Source organism: Melanerpes formicivorus, unplaced genomic scaffold (genome assembly GCF_026170545.1).
Source record: "Melanerpes formicivorus ecotype bairdi unplaced genomic scaffold, bMelFor1.0.p_v2 SCAF_23, whole genome shotgun sequence".
Lineage (NCBI taxonomy): Eukaryota > Metazoa > Chordata > Aves > Piciformes > Picidae > Melanerpes > Melanerpes formicivorus.
In genome coordinates, this window is record NW_027142375.1 from 7,450,566 (window position 1) to 7,470,196 (window position 19,631).

The 19,631-nt window shown below is 45.0% G+C and overlaps 1 protein-coding gene and 1 long non-coding RNA gene across 7 annotated transcripts in view; both read left to right on the top strand.

The window, feature by feature from the left end:
* The window catches only part of HYCC1 (hyccin PI4KA lipid kinase complex subunit 1), a 43,992-nt gene extending 39,102 nt beyond the window's left edge, over positions 1–4,890 (top strand). For 4 of the 6 annotated variants that reach the window (XM_068152450.1, XM_068152446.1, XM_068152447.1 and 1 more), the window contains exon 11: positions 2,502–4,890. In XM_068152450.1, coding sequence (XP_068008551.1) covers positions 2,502–3,058 — 557 coding nt within the window. In that variant the 3' untranslated portion in view covers positions 3,059–4,890. Of the gene's footprint in view, positions 1–1,328; positions 1,624–2,501 lie in introns of all 6 variants that reach the window. The other 2 variants (XM_068152452.1, XM_068152451.1) reach the window with 2 other exon arrangements.
* A 12,276-nt stretch (positions 4,891–17,166) lies between these two features.
* Positions 17,167–18,878, top strand: LOC137448247 (uncharacterized). The gene is made up of 3 exons (XR_010989021.1): positions 17,167–17,445; positions 18,248–18,433; positions 18,527–18,878. It is a non-coding gene; the product is annotated as an uncharacterized lncRNA (long non-coding RNA).
* The last annotated feature ends 753 nt before the right edge of the window (positions 18,879–19,631 follow it).

Here is a 19,631-nt window from a genome sequence, read left to right on the forward strand (position 1 = left end):
TTGTTTTTGCTTCCTCAGGTCATCTGAATGCAGTTTTGTGGTTGTAGAGCTAGTGCTGGTAAAGCAATTCTGAATACTTTTTAAAAGACCTTCAGAAGCTGAGAATGTGGAGCTGAGATGTTGCCAGGATTGTATTTGTTACTTGCATATACTTGGAATTTCTGTGAAGTTCTAAGTACCCTTTTTGTTTTCACTAATTTTCCTTTCAGGAGTTCATCCTTCTCAAACTTGTCTCTCTCTAATGTAGATGGGAATCTTTTGAGTTGGGATTAGTCTTACCAGGCCCTTGTAGGAACCATTGCATTCCAAGCACTAAATTTCATTACTAAATCTCTTGTGCTTGCCCACAATCGTTATTCTCACACTTTGAAGTAGCAGTAGAGTTTGCTGTTTGCTTGGGGATTTCTGGCTGCATCTGCAGGAATCTTTGGCTGTTGATAACTTACCCAAATGAAAAGAAGTAATCTTAGAACCTAGCTGGATTGGGTTTTGCCTTATTTGTCTTTATTTGTGCTTTCCCTCCCCCCAGCTTAATCCCTGTTTTCTCTACTTAGTAACTTGATAATTTAGTGACTTGTGTGACGCAGATAAGTTTACTGCAAACTAATTTAGTTGTAAGCTCGTGTAAGAAGCTTAAAAAGCCTGAGGAGATCAACGTTTATGTAATAGTAGGTGGCAAAAACTGCAGTAAACCTCAACAGGCTTTATCTGAAGAAACTGATTTTAGTAAGGGGAGAATTTCCTACTTGTAAATACCTTTCTGCTTGGAAATAGTTTGGTTTTCTTTGAGATGAAAAAGGCAAATAGAAGTCAAAAGTGTGCTTGAGTTGGCTTAATTGTTTCACTTAGTTTTCAGGCTGAGCACTGTGGAGCATCATGACATTGCATATGTAGAATTTCTGATCTTACATGATGAAGTTCAACTGCCATTTCATTGTAAAAATAAGCTTCACTTTAGCGTGGTGAATCTAGGCATATGTGTGGAGAATGCAGTCATAAAGTTACAGAGAGTCTTTCGATTGCTGATAACCTCCAGATGTTTGTTTCATGATACTCAGAAATTTCCCTGTAGAGAGATCACACACAAGGCATCCCAACCTGTTTGGTGCAGGTCAATAATTGAAGCTAGAAGCCTGTAATTTAGAAATCAAGTACAATTCCATAGTTGCTAATGCTGCTAATTAACAAGAGGTTAATATGTGAACATCTGCATTAATTTGTAACGCTTTTAGTCATCTGTACCTATTGGCTTTTGTTTCATGTTTTGTTTCAGACATGTTTTTTTTGTTTGTTTGTTTGTTTTTTTCCTTATCCATCTTCAATTCTAGAACAACCAGAGAATGGTAATGATGCTACTGACATGGGCAACTTTATCATACCTGAGATTAGTGTCACAAGTGTGGCTGGAGAGAGGACCGGGAATGGGGAAAAGAGCAGAGCACTAGCAGAGAATGATGTTCAGCATTTACAGGCAGTACAGGAAACAGCTGCAGATCCTAGAACTGACAGCAAAGGCATGCCAGAAATCAGGAGGCAAAAATCTGTAAGAAAAATGATGGAGGATGGAATAAACTCATCTGGCAGAGTGCAGTTTTAGCAGAGCACTTGTAGCTGCACTCTAAGGTACCACTGTTGATTGAAAGGGTCACTGCTGCATGTTTGGAGAATTAAAGTATGCAGTTAATTTGCATGTGTAATAACTCAAATGCATGTGTTGCACACAGCTGCGTCTGTGCCACAGACAAGGGTGACAATGCAAGTAGATTGATTTTAATTTGGAGAAAACACACTGTGAGACTCAACAAACCTTTGAGCTTATTAACCATCATTGCTTGGTTTACAAAGTCAGTGATCAGTGGTATGAAGAATCCATCCAAATGGATTTGAAAAGTATCTCGCTGTGAAGCTCAGATATCCCAAATTCCACGGGATACTGGAGATCTCATGCTATGCTTGAGTTTCCAGCACATACCACCAAAGCTGTGATGCAGAAGGTGACCTTTCAGTCCTAAAGCATTCTTGGGTTGCTAAACCTGCAGGTGCCATATTGGGTGTCCTGGGGCATTGATCACACACCCTTATAATTAACAAGCTTTGCAAAAATCATGTGTCGGAGCACTTGCTCAGAATAAGATTTACACTTCTTTTGTTCTGTGTGGTATCTTCTAACCTGTAAGTTTCTAATCTCCTGCATGAATTAACAAAACTGCATTTAAAAAAAAACATTCATTTCTTTGTTTCAAAATCACCTCCAAATGAGATTGTGGGCATGCTTTTTGATCTGGTTAATGCAGCATTATTTGCTGTGACTTTATACTCCTAATCAACCTTAATTTCAAAATGTAATGGAGTAGGTAAGTGTTTTGCCTTCTGTTCTCTCTTCTGTGGCTGTATGGCTTCATGCTTGGAAATATCAAAAATCTAGCAATACATGAAATCAGTAAGCGTGAGAAAGTCAATTGCTGATTCTTTCTTTTCTTTTTCTTTTCTCTACCATACAGGGAATTCTGAATTAGCAATTCAAGAAGAGCTGATGGAAGTATCTGAAACCGATGAAGGGTTTTACTCTAGGGCTACTTCTAGTACAAGTCAGTCTGCTCCATGTAACAACAGCAATGTGAGCAGTAAGAACCTCTTAGGGAAGAGCCAACGGAGGTCTGGAGGAAGCAAAGCTGGAGGAAAAGAAAAAGAAGGAGAAACCTGTAGAGAGCACTTGTCACGAAAACAAACTCAGAGAGCCATGAGTGAGAACCTAGAGCTTGTCTCCCTGAAGAGACTGACACTGACAACCAGCCAGTCCCTGCCTAAGCCTAGCAGCCATGGTCTGGCCAGAACAACCACCACTGTGTTTAGTAAGTCCTTTGAACAGGTCAGCGGTGTCACAGCTCCAAATAATCGTGGTGGTGTATCTGGCACAGAGTCCAACAGGTTTTCAGCTTGCAGTCTTCAGGAGGAAAAACTGATATATGGAACAGAAAGAACAGATCTACCTATTTTAAGCAAACAGCCAAACCAGCAGCGACCTCCTAGTATTAGCATAACCTTGTCAACAGATTGATAGTAAATTGGCAAGTATGTGAAAAACTAAATACTAAAGGTTTATGCTTATCTTGGTACATTGGGACATGAAGCTCCTTAACATGCTAGACATTATTTCCTTAAACCTCAAGCCCATAAATTCTTATGTGGGTCATAGTGAGCAGACAACAGCTGTAACTATTTTGCATCAGCTTCTAATAGCTTGGAAAGTTCCTCCTTGACTTAGTGTGCTTATACAGGTGATTGCTGCCAGCTTCAGGGAAAGTTTACAGCTTCACCAGTTTAACAAGCATTGATCAGTTGCTTAGCCACTGACCAAGGTGTGTAGGTTTTACAAGTGCACAGTATGGGAGCAAACAGAACCTCTTCCCAGATCCTGCTTTTTCACTGCCAGTGTGGCATAGGCAAAACTGCAAGCACTTGTGTTATTGAAGAGGAGCCTCACGGTATGGGCATGAACTTTTGGAACAGCATTGGAAGAACAAAGATTCTCTCCTGTTAGCCAGGAGAAAGCTGTGCTTATGTGTAAGGTTAAATCTAGAAGCATCAGTTAACTGTTTGATGTTATGGCAGTTTTTGTAATGGTAGTTAGTCCATGTTGTAATGTTGATCCTTCTCCAAGCCTGTATGAGTCTGAACTATAGATGTATTTCAGTTTTTCTGTGTCTTTGAAACAGGGCCAAAAGCCATACATGAGCAGGACTTGTGAATGGGAGTTCCTGTCAGTTGCTCTAGGAGTCCCTCTTCAGACTTACAGATTGTGTGGCAGACTGGTTTTTGCTCAGATTCTTATGTACCTGGCACAAAGCTACTCATTGGACAGTCCCTGTCATCAGTGGCTCTATTATTTGTGGAAAAGAGATGTGCTTATGTCACGAAGTTGTGTGGGAGATAAGATACGAGCCCTTTGCACTGACTCAAGCAAATCACGAGTGTAAACCTTTTCAGCATAAACCTCTTCCTTGAGACTGAGAGAATGCTACCAAAGGATGTGTACTTTCAGCAACTTGCAAGCACAAAGGGAAATTACAATGTAAATATAACTAGCACTGAAATTCCTAGTCTTTTATACCTATTATTTTTCTAGTTTGGAATTCTAAGCCAGCAGTCTGTTCAACCTTTAACCTTCAGGTAGTTGGGTGACCTGGTTTGATACCAACTTTTATAATGTTAAGATTTTTAATTAAAACAAAAGAGATGAGAACTTCTTATGCAGAAACTTGGAGAAGCTGACAAAACCATTCCAGTGGTTAGCTGATAAGCAGACACAATAACAGTGAGTGGAGAAACAGGATAAAGATCTGAGGTGCTCCCAGTCATTCCCAACTGTCCAGTTTTCTGCAGCTAGTGATTGTCAAGAACCTTGTAACTAAAACACTAAAATTCTGGCAGGCTTTGCCCAAGTTATCAAAATGCAGATATCTCTTTTTGACTTCAAACTGAAGCACAAGGACCCTTTAAGCAGCTAACGTGATCCAGGTTCGAGCTGGTTGGTTAATGAAAAGAGATGAGGTGACATAGTTGATGTTGTGTTAATTCTCCTTGTTAGACTGCAGACTAGATGTGTACCTTTCTGAATGCTCCCCAGGGCACGTGGAACAGCTGCACCAGTCAACAAATGATTGTCTTCACCTGAGAGCCTGAGTTGAAATGAAAGGTGCCACACTTTCTCACCCTCTTCAGTCTGTGGTGTGACACTGTTCTAGTCTAGTAATGCAGTATTTCACTCTTTTTACAGTGAAGTGTATGCTTAATTGTTCATGGAAACTTAACATTCCTAATGTGTAAACTACAAGCTGGTCCTGTTTAATGTTTAATATTTTGGCCAGGGAAATAAACTGGTTCTTTGAAGTTGTGTGGTTTTTGTAAATACTTTGTACAGCAGAACGTTTTGGCCTCCTTTGTACAAGTTTCTTTCTGCAGTACACAGGTAGTGTTTCAGATTGACTAAATACGTATGGCTGCCAGAGAGTGCACAGCCACAAGCAGCGGAAGGGTTTTTAGGCAGCTGATGGCAGACATGAGCTAGAACTACACAGATATTGGTCAGTTAGAGGGTAGAAGGGCTCTGCAGAGGGACCTCAACCGACTGGACAGATGGGCAGAGTCCAACGGGATGGCATTCAACAAGTCCAAGTGCTGGGTGCTGCACTTCGGCCACAGCAACCCCATGCAGAGCTACAGGCTGGGGTCAGAGTGGCTGGAGAGCTGCCAAACAGAGAGGGACCTGGGGGTGCTGATTGACAGCTGCCTAAACATGAGTGCTGGGGAGGTAGTGGAGTCACCATCCCTGGAGGTGTTCAAGAGGGGATTGGACGTGGCACTTGGTGCTATGGTCTAGTCATGAGGTCTGTGGTGACAGGTTGGACTCGATCTTTGAGGTCTCTTCCAACCTTGGTGATACTGAATGTAGAGCTCTTCTTTCCCTTGAAATTTGTTGTAGATATTAAGCTGCAGAACTTGCAGCTGCCTCCTGATCTGCCTTTGCAGGGCCTCATAGATAGAAGAGTACTTTGGAAACATTTTACAATAACTTAAGTCAAAACAAGAAGAGGCTCGATGACAAACACTTGTCAATTGCAGTTTTATTTGTGACAGTGGTAGTTGTGAGTTAGTGTTAAGGGACTAGAATTTTAAATTCTACTTGGTGGGGGAGGGAGGGCAGAGGAAAGGGTGGAAGAAGGGCTGAAAGCCAATATCATAGTATCAGTCAGCCTTGGAAGGGACTACAAGGATCATCTAGTTCCAACCCCCCTGCCATGGGCAGGGACACCCCACACTAGATCAGCCTGGCCAGAGCCTCATCCAGCCTGCTCTTAAACACCTCCAGGAACGGGGCCTCAACCACCTCCCTGGACAACCCATTCCAGGGCTTCACCACTCTCATGGGGAAGAACTTCCTCCTCACGTCCAGCCTGAATCTCCCCACCTCCAGCTTCATTCCATTCCCCCTAGTCCTATCACTACCTGAGATCCTGAGAAGTCCTTCCCCAGCCTTCCTGTATGCTCCCTTCAGATACTGGAAGGCCACAATTAGGTCACCTCAGAGCCTTCTCTTCTGCAGACTGAACAGCCCCAATATATTAATTATAACAACCCCAATATATTAATTATTGCACCATTTCTGAGTGTTGACCTCTTGGATTTCAAGAACTGCCTGATCACTTTATAGTGATGAGCATATTAAAGTAGAGGCCTTCCAACCTTAAGGGAAACCTGTTAAGCCATCCCCTACTTTTGTCTGCCTGGGAATGAGTAGTTCTGCTGAATATACTCCAAACATCATCCATGGATGCACCCATATGCAGGTAAAATGTTATGCAGGAGAAATCATCTCAGATTCTGAGAACTTGTTTTAATGCTGACATTTATAACTTACCTCACTGTTCTAGATCAAAGGGCAGTGTTTCCTGTTTATGGTTTTGAACAGCAGCACTTAAACTCTGAAGCTGAGAATTTGTCATGTGAGAACAGGTAACATCATTGCAAAAAGCATGTGGCTTCGAACCACTGGCTGTAGAGCTGCAATGGCTTTTCTGAAGGGAGTGAAGGATCCTTGAATTGTCTGGAATACCTGGCAGATAAGAAAGGGACAGAACTGTATATATGTTTTAGACACACTGTAGGGAGAGCTCTTCTGTTCTAGTCCAGACATTTTTACCCTGATTCTTATGTCTGACACCTTTTTGCCACTGTTGGGGGCTTACAGTGATGCATATAGATGTGTAATGTATTGCCATTTGTATACTTGTGAGACTAGATGTTTACATGTGTTAGTATTCACCAAAGCCTGGAATAGCTCTGTCTGTCCTTAGGTGTCTGCCTTCACCTGGGAGCTTGGCTTTAAATGATTGTGCCACACTTTCTCCTGGTCTTCAGTCTGTTGTGTGACTCTTGTTTTGCTAACACAGCATTTCACCATCTTTTACTGTGAGGTGTTCTCTTCATTGTACGTGGAGCCCTACATTCTGAATGTATCCACTGCCAGGTTGTCTTGTCAGTGTTGAGTAATTTGGGCAGTAAAATAAACTATTGTTGGTTGCTTTGCTTCCCCCCCCCCCCCCAACTTGTATGTTTTTGTAAATACATTGTACAGCAGAAAAATTTGCCTCTTTATTTACAGGCTTTGAAATCCACATTAGATAGTAATGTATTTGTTCACTTTTCATTATGCACATCTAGAATGCACAGGAAGGTTGCCTGCATTATTTGAATGAGCTGAATGCCCGTTTGACAGAGCATAGGCTCTGCAAATGCAATCTTACCAAGTAGGACACCACACCGAAACCACTTGGCTGAGAAATACTGACAGGGGAAAGGTGAGTTCAAGCAGGTGAGTTGTAAAGTGGTTGATGGCAGTAGGAGGTCTTTGTCCTGTCAGTAATGCAGCACAACCTGGGCAACTTGGTAATTGTTGATGGTCTTCATACAACAGTGGTTTGATAAAGACACTACCAGCCTTCATTGTGTTTCTGTGACCTTCTGGTGTTCTGGAGGCTGTTGCCTGCAAGGGTGCATGTGGCTGCCTGGTGCTCCCCTTGTTTATGTGGACCCCCAGGGGTTTTTCTGCAAAGCTACTTTCCAGCTGTTTGGGCTTTATGTTCTGGTGCCTGGGGTGGCTTGTGTCCAGGAGCAGGACTTGGTGTTGCCCGGCCTGTTGATGTCAGCATGCCTCTGGGGTACCAGGGTCTTCTCCTGGCTTTGTGTTGACTGCAAATATCCTGAGGGTGAGCTGTGTCCTATTGCCCAAGTTATTAATGAAGGTGTTCAACTGTTCTGGCCCCGATGCCAGCCCTTAGTGTGCACTAATAAGGCCAGGCCTCCAGCTGGGCTTTGTGTTGCTGGTCACTGCCTCTAGAGCCTGGCACCTAGGGCAATTTTCTGTGCTCTGAAGGCTGTTCTTGCTCATAAGGACAGAAGCACAGGTGGCAGTGAGTGCTTTGGCCTTTTCCATATCTCCTGCCAGCAGGTTCTCTTGCCTGCTCAGCTGTGAGGCCCAGTTATTCTCTAGTCTTTCTGTTGATGGTGTCTCTGCTAGAGCTTTTGTTGTGGCCTTGTCTCCCTTGCCAGATTCCACTTAATTTGCACTTTAGCTTTTCTAACCCCTTCTGTGCATGCTTGAATAGTGTACCCATAATCTTTCTAGGCCTTCTGCTCTTGCTTCCACTCCTCTACACCTTTCTTTCACATCTAAGTTTAGTCAAGAGCTCCTTGTTCATTTATCCAGGCCTCCTGCCACTACTACTGGATTTTCTTTGTGTTGTGATGGACCTCCTGAGCCTGGAGGAGATGGTTCTTGAACATAACCAGGTTTCCTGCATCCTTGTTCTCTCTAGGATGGTCTCCCATAGGCATCTACTGATCAGAGTCTCTGTTCGAGGCAAGTTCTGTTCTTTTGTAGGTCACAGCTTTCTTTCCCAAAAGGTACAAATTAATGCTGTGGTTGTCCTGGAATTGTGTAAGATTTGCTATTTCAGTTACAGTGGGTGAAAGATAGAAAGGGTTCTTTAATGGTTTCTGGTGGGAATAGTTATTGCTTAGGAAAAGACAGTGTGAATGGAGACAGACTGAGAGAGTTGGGGCTATTCAATCTGGAGAAGGGAAGGCTCTGAGGAGACCTAATTGTGGCCTTCCAGTATCTGAAGGGGGTCTACAGGAAAGCTGGTGAGGGACTTTTTAGGATGCCAGGACTTTTTAGGGCTAGGGGGAATGAAGCAAAACTAGAAATGGGTAGATTCAGATTGGATGTCAGGAAGAACTTCCCCATGAGGGTGGTGAGATGCTGGAACAGGTTGCCCAGGGAGGTGGTAGAAGCCCCATCCCTGGAGGTTTTTAAGGCCAGGCTGGATGGGGCTCTGAGCAACCTGATCCGGTGTGAGATAGCCCTGCCCATGGCAGGGGGATTGGAACACGATGATCCTTGATGTCCCTTCCAATCCTAACAATTCTATGATTAATTGGAATACCTCCTCTCTTCCCACAATGTGGGAGAGAGAACAAAAGAAAGCAATGGTACCCCAAAATACAACCCTTAGAGTAGAGTAGAGTAGACCAGGTTGGAAGAGACCTCAAAGATCATCAATGGAAGATGAGAGTACCTGGTGGCCTGCTGGACACCTCACAGTGAGGGGATGTTTGAAGGTAATGCAGGCAGTTACTAATCAGTTAAATTACATTTGTTTCTACAGACTTCACAGCTAGTTGCCTGTATTGAGCTTGTGAGAATTGTTTTTTCATGTGTTATGTTAATCTAGCTCGGTATTCAAGCTGACTTTGGTATGGGAGCTTTCTCCCAGCCCATGGCTGCCAGGTAATAAATATATTTGCTAATTCAGGTTGATTGGAAACATGTCACTGTGACTCCAGAAGCCTTTGTGAAACAAGCCTTTACACTTGCACAGTCCTCGCTTCATTAACTTGGTTCCTAAAATGAGGCTGTGTTTAATCATCTGCTCCTCCAAATGTGCTGGGACAATACTGCAATGTAATGGTGTGGAAAGAAGTGGAAGTTGGTCTGAGTCACGCTGTGCTTCTGACAAGCCATCTTCTTGTTGTTCTTGTCATTAATGCTGAATGATACTGGCAGCCCTCTCTGCAGGATGCCATGGTCTGGGCTACAGTGGTGGGTTTTTCCTAGTGTAAGAGGGAAAGGTTTCAGAGCAGGTGAGAAGAAATTCCAGCCTTTACCTCCATAACACACAATGAAGTAAATGAAGGGGTGTCAGCGCAGGAAGTCCTCAGTGTGGGTATGGTACTCTGATGTGTTCTGCAGTACAAGTAGTGAACCAAAGTGATGAACATTCAGTGCTTTCTCTGAAAAGATGCTTTGCTCATGCCTGGAACTGTAATACCATCACTGATTCCTATCAAAACAGGAACAGAGCAGTGACTCATTTAAAATGTACCTATAAAAACGTGTCTGGTGTGTGTGTTTGTATATACATGGCTTCCTCTTCAGCTAGTCGAAGGGATGAAGGTTGTAGAACTGTTGGGAGACTGTTGGAGCTGGCAAAAACTTGGACTAGCTCTGATGCCAGCGACTTGTGATATCTAAAATGCACCTAGGCACTAAAAAGTTGTGCTTTCACTGCTGTCATTTCTTTGTGGTATTATCTGCCAGGAGTAAGTGGGTTTGAATAGAAGTGGTAAAGAATCTTGCACTCATTCCTCAAATATGTGATTTGTTTTTCAAATGCAAGCATATGTTTTCATTTTTGGTGTGAAAATGCATTGCAGTTTCATTACTGCTAATAACCTGCAGCTCAGACTTGGCTAATAATTGATTATTTGGGTTGAGCAATTGAACTGGGATGACACTGGAGTCAAGTCTGAGCCTAGTGCCGTTCCAAACCTCAGCTTGCAGTAGACCATCCTGGCCCCAGAATGGTGGTGTTTGAGAGACCTGCTGTAATGAATCACAAAATGGAAAGACTTCTAGAAGTAACAGAGTTGATATTCCTCAGAGTGTTTATTTGTTAGTTGATTGGGATTTACATTTCTGATGTCAGCCATTAAAGAAAACCAATTCCACTGCTGTTCAGTTAAGTCACTAGTTTCATCTCTCCCTGTACTGACTGGAGAAAGGTAACAGGCACTGTCAAACTGATGCAGTATGTCCTGCAATAGGGAGATCCTCTCTGACACCTGAGAAGTGTTTATCCCATTTTGACCAACTGGCCTAGCACTGCTGCCTTGTTAGTGCTTCCCCTACTGCACTGAATACCTACATCCCCTTTTTGCTGCCTGAAGCCTAAATGAGCTTTAGCATAGCATCAGTCACTTCAGCATAGCTCCAAATGTCAGCAGCTGTCCTATTTTTACTAAAGGCCTTACAAGGAGGCAGATGTCTAGGAAGAGTAGATCTGGTTTAGTAGTTCTGCTAGCCAGGACGTGAAGATCAGCTTGAAATCGTGTGGACATGTGCTGGGAGTTAGGATTCAAACAGCATCAATCCAGATTATTTGAGTAATCATGAAGTAGTGGCATTTCTAAATGTCTAAAGTGGGGAAGCAGCAAAGAACTGGAGCACAACAAATCTCTCTCCTGTTTTGCTTTGGGAGCTCACTTAAAAGCTTTACTAGTTTTTAAATTTAAAGGTAGAACAGCAGCAGGGCTGTTAAAGCTTTCTTAGTATCATAGTATCAGTCAGGGTTGGAAGGGACCACAAGGATCAGCTAGTTCCAACCCCCCTGCCATGGGCAGGGACACCCCACACTAGATCAGCCTGGCCAGAGCCTCATCCAGCCTAGGCTTAAACACCTCCAGGGACAGGGCCTCAACCACCTCCCTGGACAACCCATTCCAGTGCTTCACCACTCTCATGGTGAAGAACCTCCTCCTCACATCCAGCCTGAATCTCCCCACCTCCAGCTTCATTCCATTCCCCCTAGTCCTATCACTACCTGAACAGCTGAATGGAACCTGTTCACTTCTAGATGAATCCTCTCACAAATCTGAGGCTTGGTTCATAACTATCCACCATGGGAAAGAGCTTCTTGACTGCCTCATTTGACTTCAGCCTTTGGTTATCCATGAGAGCCATTTCCTGCTACCATCACAGGAAGCCATGCTACAAGATCATTGCCTGTGAATCTAGCATGAGTCTGAACATGTTTCAGGTGTCTGAATCTTCCTTGGCTCACTGAAGGCCTGAGGACAGCTTTTAATTACTTCTTCAGCCTTTGCCTCAGGCAGGTTTCCTGACCATCAGATGTGTTCTAATGCTGCCAGCCTTGTATTGAGGCATTCCTGGGGCATCCAGTTCTGCATGCAGCCACAGGAGTCAGGACAGAGGTCAGTGTAGTCACCAGCTGCAGAGCTTTGCCACTACTCAGCCTCTTCCTGGGCAGACCTCTATGGTGTGGAGGAGCAGGAGGCTGGATGCACCTCCTAAACAGCTGGCTGGAGAGGCATTCTCAGAAGGCTCAAACTGGACACCGTGTTGAGCCCAAGCAGAGCTCCAGCTGCTGATCTCCTGAAACACTGCAGTGCATTTTCTAAATGGATTTGTTGACTGCTTTGGCATCATCCCCTGTAATCAAATATTCTTATGGACAAATAACTTGAAGAAAAATTTTCTGAGTGAAGGATTTCTCCTGTTTCCCACACACCTTTTTTGTAAAGCCTGGCATGCCTGATACCTACTGGAGCACAGTAGGTGTTTTGTACCTTAGGAGCAGCATTGGACAAAACCCTCTGATGCTTGCAAGCGTGAGGAGCTTTGATGTATTCCGGTAATGGTCAGATGAGTAACTTAAATATGCCAGCAGAACTAGTTACTTGGTAGGTGCATTTCAAAGGTATTTGATGCCATAATTTAATTTCAGGCAGAAAAGCAGCACCTTGGAAGGATCTTTATTGAATCTTGATCTGGAGAGTAGCTTTAATAAGCCTTGACATTCAGTACCACATTCATAATCCCTGCAATTATTCCTTCCTGCTCTAATAAGAGCAGGCACTGTACTCCACAAGTGCCGAGTTTTGTTTCGTGCTTGAAAGGAGGAACATGTTGTATGAGGCACACTCTGTACTGAGCTGTGGGAAAAGAGGTGAATGGGAGGCTAACCCAGAAGCTTTAAAAGCAGTTCAGTCTCTAGTACACTTCTGCCCTGCCTGTCTCTCCAAGAAGTTTTGGATGAATGAAGAAGCTGCATAAAATAAGAGGCATAAAGCTGAGAGCTTACTGGAGTGGGAAGACCTTCTGGAGGATATCTCCCATGGCTCCCATCTGGGAGCCTGCAAGGGCAGGTATCTTCTCATCAGGCTTGTGTGATGATGTTCTGCCCCTTCTCTCCCTCTGCCCAGAACTTGTGCCCCTGTCTCCCCCTTGGAGAGGAACCTGAGTGCTGGTAACTACCATGGTACCAAATAGAAGAAATGAATGCTGAAACCACCTAACGTGGAACTAGGAGGCTATTTTGCAGGCAGTACTGGTGGCTGCTCTCTGCTATGTAAGTTTAAGCACTGATGATTGTCTTGTCATGCTTCATCATGCTGGGCAGTGGCTTCCTGAAACTGGGAAGAGAAGTAGATCAGCCCTTGGTGGGAGCTCTGCTGGTAAGCATGCCATGAAACACCTCGTTCAGAGGGGGCTCTGGTGCTTCTACAGAAGACTTCATTGCACCACTGTGAAAGTTTTATAGTGAAGTAAGGTGGAAATATAGAAAATAACTTAGTTATTGCTTTAGACAAACGACAGACCTGAAATGGAAAGATGTTGTGTTTCAGAAGGGTGAACACTGGGAAATGAAGAAGCTGGCCAGCAAAGCTTATTGACCTGAGACAAAGCAAAAGAAAACCCAAACCTCAAAGGTTCAAACAAACTTTAGTCAAAGGACAGAGTCTCTAGCATTTGCACCTTAAGAAGGGGAGAAATCTTGATTGGAAAGCTGGCACTGAAATATAAGTCACTTCAAAAGTATACTTGAGCACCTCTAAGGAGCTGAATGAAGGGGGGTCAGAAAAAAAGTGTACACTTTAGTGGGATCAGAAAGTCTTTGCAATGGGCTGAGTTCCCAGGAGATAAAACTGAGCTTAACTTTTGCAAAGGAAGTTAAAATGCATGCACAGGCTGCTTAACTGCAAAAGCAGAGGAAGGGGGAAAGCACAAAGGAGGAGGAGCAGGAACAGGAGCTCCGACCAGCAAGTTTAAGAAACCGTTTTCGGGGTTGACATTGCCACCCCCTGGCCGATCAGTACAAAGACACAGCAATACACATCCAAAGGCTAAAGCAAAACGCTTGGTAAGGTCACGTTCCTACAGTCAGTGTCACAACTGCTTCTCCTAATTGACAGTGAAAGGTCAAATGTCCTGGGTAGTGCACAACCTGAGCTGTTCATCATCCCCACCGCAGACACCAGCATAATCCCCACAGGTTCATTTACGTGCCACGGTCTGTGGTCTGAATAGAGTGGACTCCTCATGCCAAGAACACTCCAGTGCCTCACCAGGGCAGTGGCTGATCTCCTTTAAGCTTCTATTTATCACAACGGATTTACATTTCCTTGAGGCTTCAAGCAAATGCAACAGAAACCTCCATGTGGTGTGTTGTGCTGTGCTTTATGGAGATACTTTAATATTAAACTTTCTCTTTGCAGCTTTCCTTAACTGGACAGGTGCTGTGGAGCACAGGAGGGTTGCAGTCCTGAAGTCCTGCTGTAGGTGTTTCTAGCAGTCAGAAGGAAGATGTCCCACAGTGATCTGACTTGACCACATTTAGTCAAAGCTCTCAGTACCTACTTAGTGGGAAAATTATTATCTAGCATAAACTCCCCTAACCTTGCCAATTGCCTCTTCTAAACTCCATGCTTCTGACAGACAAATCAAAATGTGAGGTGAAATGAAACACTGCACGCCTCTGACAGCAAGCTGTCAGATGGAAAACAGAAGAAAGTCAACCAGGGGGTTCAGAATCACAGAATGTTAGGGGTTGGAAGGGACCTCAAAAGATCACCTAGTCCAACCCCCCTGCTATAGCAGGATCACCTTGAGCAGATCACACAGGAACACACCCAGGCAGGTTTTGAGTATCTCCAGAGAAGGAGACTCCACAAGCTCTCTGGGCAGCCTGTTCCAGTGCTCTGTCACCCTCACAGTGAATTTTTTTTCCCTCCTATTTCCGTGGAGCTTCCTATGCCTCAGCTTCCACCCATTGCCCCTTGCAATGCATCACAGTATCACAGTACAGTACCACAGTAACTAAGGTTGGAAGAGACCTCGAGGATCATCAAGTCCAACCTATCAACACAGACCCCATGATTACACCATGGCACCAAGTGCCACATCCAATCCCCTCTTGAATGCCTCCAGGGACGGTGACTCCACCACCTCCCTGGGCAGCACATTCCAATGACGAATGACTCGCTCGGTGAAGAGCTTCCTCCTCACCTTGAGTCTAAATCTCCCCTGGTGCAGCTTGAGACTGTGTCCCCTTGTTCTGGTGCTGGTTGCCTGGGAGAAGAGACCAACCCCTTCCTGGCAACAATCACCTTTCAGGTAGTTATAGAGAGCAATGAGGTCACCCCTGTGCCTCCTCTTCTCCAGGCTAAACAATCCCAGCTCCCTCAGCCTCTCCTCATAGGGCTTGCTCACCGAGCAGAGCCTGGCTCCATCCTCATGGCACTCACCTTTTATGTAACATTAATGAGATCACTCCTTAGTCTCCTCCTTTCCAAACTAATGAGACCCAGCTCCCTCACTCTCTCCTCATAAGGAACATGTTCCACTCCCTCTCAGGCAGCCTTTTCCCTACAGACTAGTACCCAGCAAGTACTCTTAGAAACAGCATGACAGAAAATACTCTCATTCAACAGCAACCATGGAGCACCTGTATCAGTTTTTACTATACCTCCTCAGCATGCTTGTGACTCATCAGCTGAACTCATCCTGTTTCACAGTTCTTGGGAAAACATTATTTTTCTGTAGAGGTATATGGAAGGTGAATGAATGATCTGAAAAGACTACATGGAACCATATGAGCATGTGTGATAAAAGAGAATTACTGGTTAGCTGCTTAATAAGACTGATAAATCCCAATTTTGTTATAAGCTGCTGCATTGTATAGATGAAATGAGAGTTTTGCTGTCAGAGCTGATCTCTGCTAATTACAGCAATTTTAATGCTTGTGGGGAAGGAAATTGCAGGAAGTATATGAAGTGCTCAGCCCTCAGCTGCCTGTCAGCTGAAAGGAAGGCAAGTTAATGGAATGTAACAGCCTATCCTCTTTCTGTTGTAAATCAGTGGTTAATTATAAGGTGCGCTACACAGCCGTGTGTGACTTGTTCTGGCATAACAGTAATGTGTCACGTTATTGATCACTGCACTGCTGCAGCTCAAAGATGCTCTACCCTTGTGCACTGCCCTGCTGCAGCTCAAAGGTGCTCTACCCTTGTGCACTGCCCTGCTGCAGCTCAAAGGTGCTCTACCCTTGTGCACTGCCCTGCTGCAGCTCAAAGGTGCTCTACCCTTGTGCACTGCCCTGCTGCAGCTCAAAGGTGCTCTACCCTTGTGCACTGCCCTGCTGCAGCTCAAAGGTGCTCTACCCTTGTGCACTGCCCTGCTGCAGCTCAAAGGTGCTCTACCCTTGTGCACTGCCCTGCTGCAGCTCAAAGGTGCTCTACCCTTGTGCACTGCCCTGCTGCAGCTCAAAGGTGCTCTACCCTTGTGCACTGCCCTGCTGCAGCTCAAAGGTGCTCTACCCTTGTGCACTGCCCTGCTGCAGCTCAAAGGTGCTCTACCCTTGTGCACTGCCCTGCTGCAGCTCAAAGGTGCTCTACCCTTGTGCACTGCCCTGCTGCAGCTCAAAGGTGCTCTACCCTTGTGCACTGCCCTGCTGCAGCTCAAAGGTGCTCTACCCTTGTGCACTGCACCGCTGCAGCTCAAAGATGCTCTACCCTTGTGCACTGCCCTGCTGCAGCTCAAAGGTGCTCTACCCTTGTGCACTGCACCGCTGCAGCTCAAAGATGCTCTACCCTTGTGCACTGCCCTGCTGCAGCTCAAAGGTGCTCTACCCTTGTGCACTGCCCTGCTGCAGCTCAAAGATGCTCTACCCTTGTGCACTGCCCTGCTGCAGCTCAAAGATGCTCTACCCTTGTGCACTGCCCTGCTGCAGCTCAAAGGTGCTCTACCTTTATGCACTGCACTGCTGCAGCTCAAAGATGCTCTACCCTTGTGCCATGCAGAAATCAGAGTGGTTTCAGTGTTGCATAAAACTAATCTTAATTTGGAGTGTAGGAATTAAAACTAGGCCAAATGTCCTGCCAGACTTTAGCATGCATTTAGTGTGCTGTATTAGTGTGGGAAATGTAATTAAAAGAAATAATTACTGATGTTTATTTTAAGGTAGTCTTAAATGCAGAAGAGTTGAAGCAGTAGAAACGTTCCCTAGGAGCAAGCACAGAATTACTGGGGAAAGAGCTGTTGCCAGTGCAATTTTCCTGTGGACTTCTTGGAATGAAGCAGAGCTGTCCCAAACAGCTTTGACATTTGCAGATATGTGGAAGCTGGCTGCTTGTAATCTGTAGCAGGCTTGGCTGCTCGATGAACAAAAATAGAGTTGTCTGCAGGGCTGACTTTTCTCAGATGCTTGTTTTGGATTTCATACCATACTTGTGCCTCTCTCAAAACGCTGTTTAGAAACAACAAAGCATGGTTTTCAAATCGGTGTCCCACAGAAACAATTCCTCTACCTCACCTCTCCTGGTGGATTTTGTGTTTTTCAGGCCAGAGGACTGGTCTCTGCAGATACCAGAAATGAAGGTGGGAATGAAGACAAAACCTTAAATGTGAGAGGCTGGTTGTTTGGTGCAACAGAGCTGCAGCCACTGGGAACTGGAGATCATGGCGTAGTTACTGGAATATTTAAGAAGAAGAGTAAAGAACATTGAAGGGAATTGAGTCCATCATCAGTAAGTTTGCAATGACACCAAGTTGGGAGCAGGTGTCAATCTGTTAGAGGGTTGGAGAGCTCTGCAGAGGGACCTTGAGAGGCTGGACAGATGGGCAGAGTCCAGTGGCATGAGATTTAACTAAGTGCTGTGTTCTACACTTTGGCCAAAACACCCCCATGCAGCACTACAGGCTGGGGTCAGAGTGGCCGGAGAGCAGCCAGGCAGAAAGGGACCTGGGGGTTCTGGTTGACAGGCAGCTGAACATCAGCCGGCAGTGTGCCCAGGTGGCCAAGAAGGCCAATGGCATCCTGGCCTGCATCAGAAATAGTGGACCAGGGAAATCATTCTGTCCCTGTATTCAGCACTGGTTAGCCCACACTTTGAGTAATGTGTCCAGTTCTGGGCCCCTCACTTTAAGAAAGATGTTGAGATGCTGGAATGTGTCCAGAGAAAGGGCAGCAAAGCTGGTGAGGGGTTTGGAGCACAAGCCCTGTGAGTAGCAGCTGAGGGTTGTTCAGCCTGCAGAGGAGGTTGCTCAGGGGAGACCTTATTGCTGTCTACAACTACCTCAAGGGAGGTTGTAGCCGGGTGGGAGTTGGTCTCTTCTTCCAGGCAACCAGCAAGAGAACAAGAGGACACAATCTCAAGCTGTACAGGGGGAAGAGTAGGCTTGAGCTTAAAAAGAAGTTCTTCACAGAGAGATTGGCCATTGGAATGGGTTGCCCAGGTTGGTGTCGGGTAGGACTAGATGACCTTTGGAAGTCTTTTCCAACCCAGACCATTCTGTGATTCCATGATTCTGTTTCTAATTCCTGTGAAGGGAGGAAATTCAGTGCACCAAATGAAGAGGCTAAGACCAAAACCAAGACAGAACAGCACTAATACCAGCGAGAGCCTACACAGACACCACAGACAGCACTGATACCAGCGAGAGCCTACACAGACACCACAGACAGCACTGATACCGGCGAGAGCCTACACAGACACCACAGTCTTATGGCTGGAGGTAAAAGGGATTTATTTCTTATTGCATGATGGACTGCATGCTTTCAGATAATACAGAGTCTTACCTAACTTTTTGCTTTCCTTCTGTTAATAGAAAGTCAGTTACCCTGAGGTGAGTGAGAGCAAACCACAGTTTCTGACTGTAGTGCAAACCTGGTTCTGGAGGAAGGGAACCAATTCCACCAGTTAAAGGTATTCTATAGTTACAGTGTGAAGACATTGAATCCATAACTGTAGTTTCTTCTCCCTGGCCTGGCCAGGAAAAAAGGGTGTTGCTGCTGAGCAGTGCTGTGTTGGGGTTTTTTCAGATGTTTTGTATTTCACTTGCCAGACTTAATCATGACCTTACAATCTGAGAAACACCATCTGTCCAGGGCTGGGTGGGAAACTGCTGCAGTGGAGAAATGGGTGTAAGAAAGTTCAGTGTGAGGACTCATAAAAGGGGAAGGGGGTATTTAGTCACATAATCTTTAAACAAGTTGATTTTGTCTACTTACTCTCCTTCTCTTATAGATTTAATTCATTCTCACTGTGACACACATACCCTGTGTGTTTGACACAAAAGAGCAGGGAATGCCAGCTCCCAAGCTATAGCTCCCCTGCACTGGGGATAGTTTCTGGGTATGTCTTTCATTTCCCTTAAGAGGCATAAACTGGTGACCTTTTACCTCAGAATCCTGATTACTTTTTTCTCTGTAAATCATAGGTCAGGTTGCTGCCCTTTGACTATTTCCCCCTTGTTTTCAGCATGTGTGTCCTCCTCGTGGGCTAACAGGAAGGGCAAGGTGTAGCTGATGCTGCAGCATTGTTCCTGCCCTCCTGGGATCAGGATGCCAGGTCTTTTGCTGACTGATCATCTGTGTTAGGTCTGTTTGCAGAGTGCAGGTGGCCTTGACATAAGCAGAGCAGTCCCTTTTCTTTCTGCTGGGAATGTTTTTCTGTGTTAACAAAGCAGCCTGGTTTTTACAGCCCTCTGTTCTGCTGTTCCTGCTGCTGCTTGCACACATTCCCATTCATACTTCATTCACGCTTGCCTTCATTTTTCTGTTATAAAGCTCTTCAGCTGCTGTAGGTATTCCTGATGCCCTTTTACCAGGATTTATTGTCTTTCTATCCTGTCATGCCACACACAGTGGTTTGACAGCGCACAGACAAATGCTCTCTTGCAATGTAAACAAAGCTTGTAAATGTTACCCTAT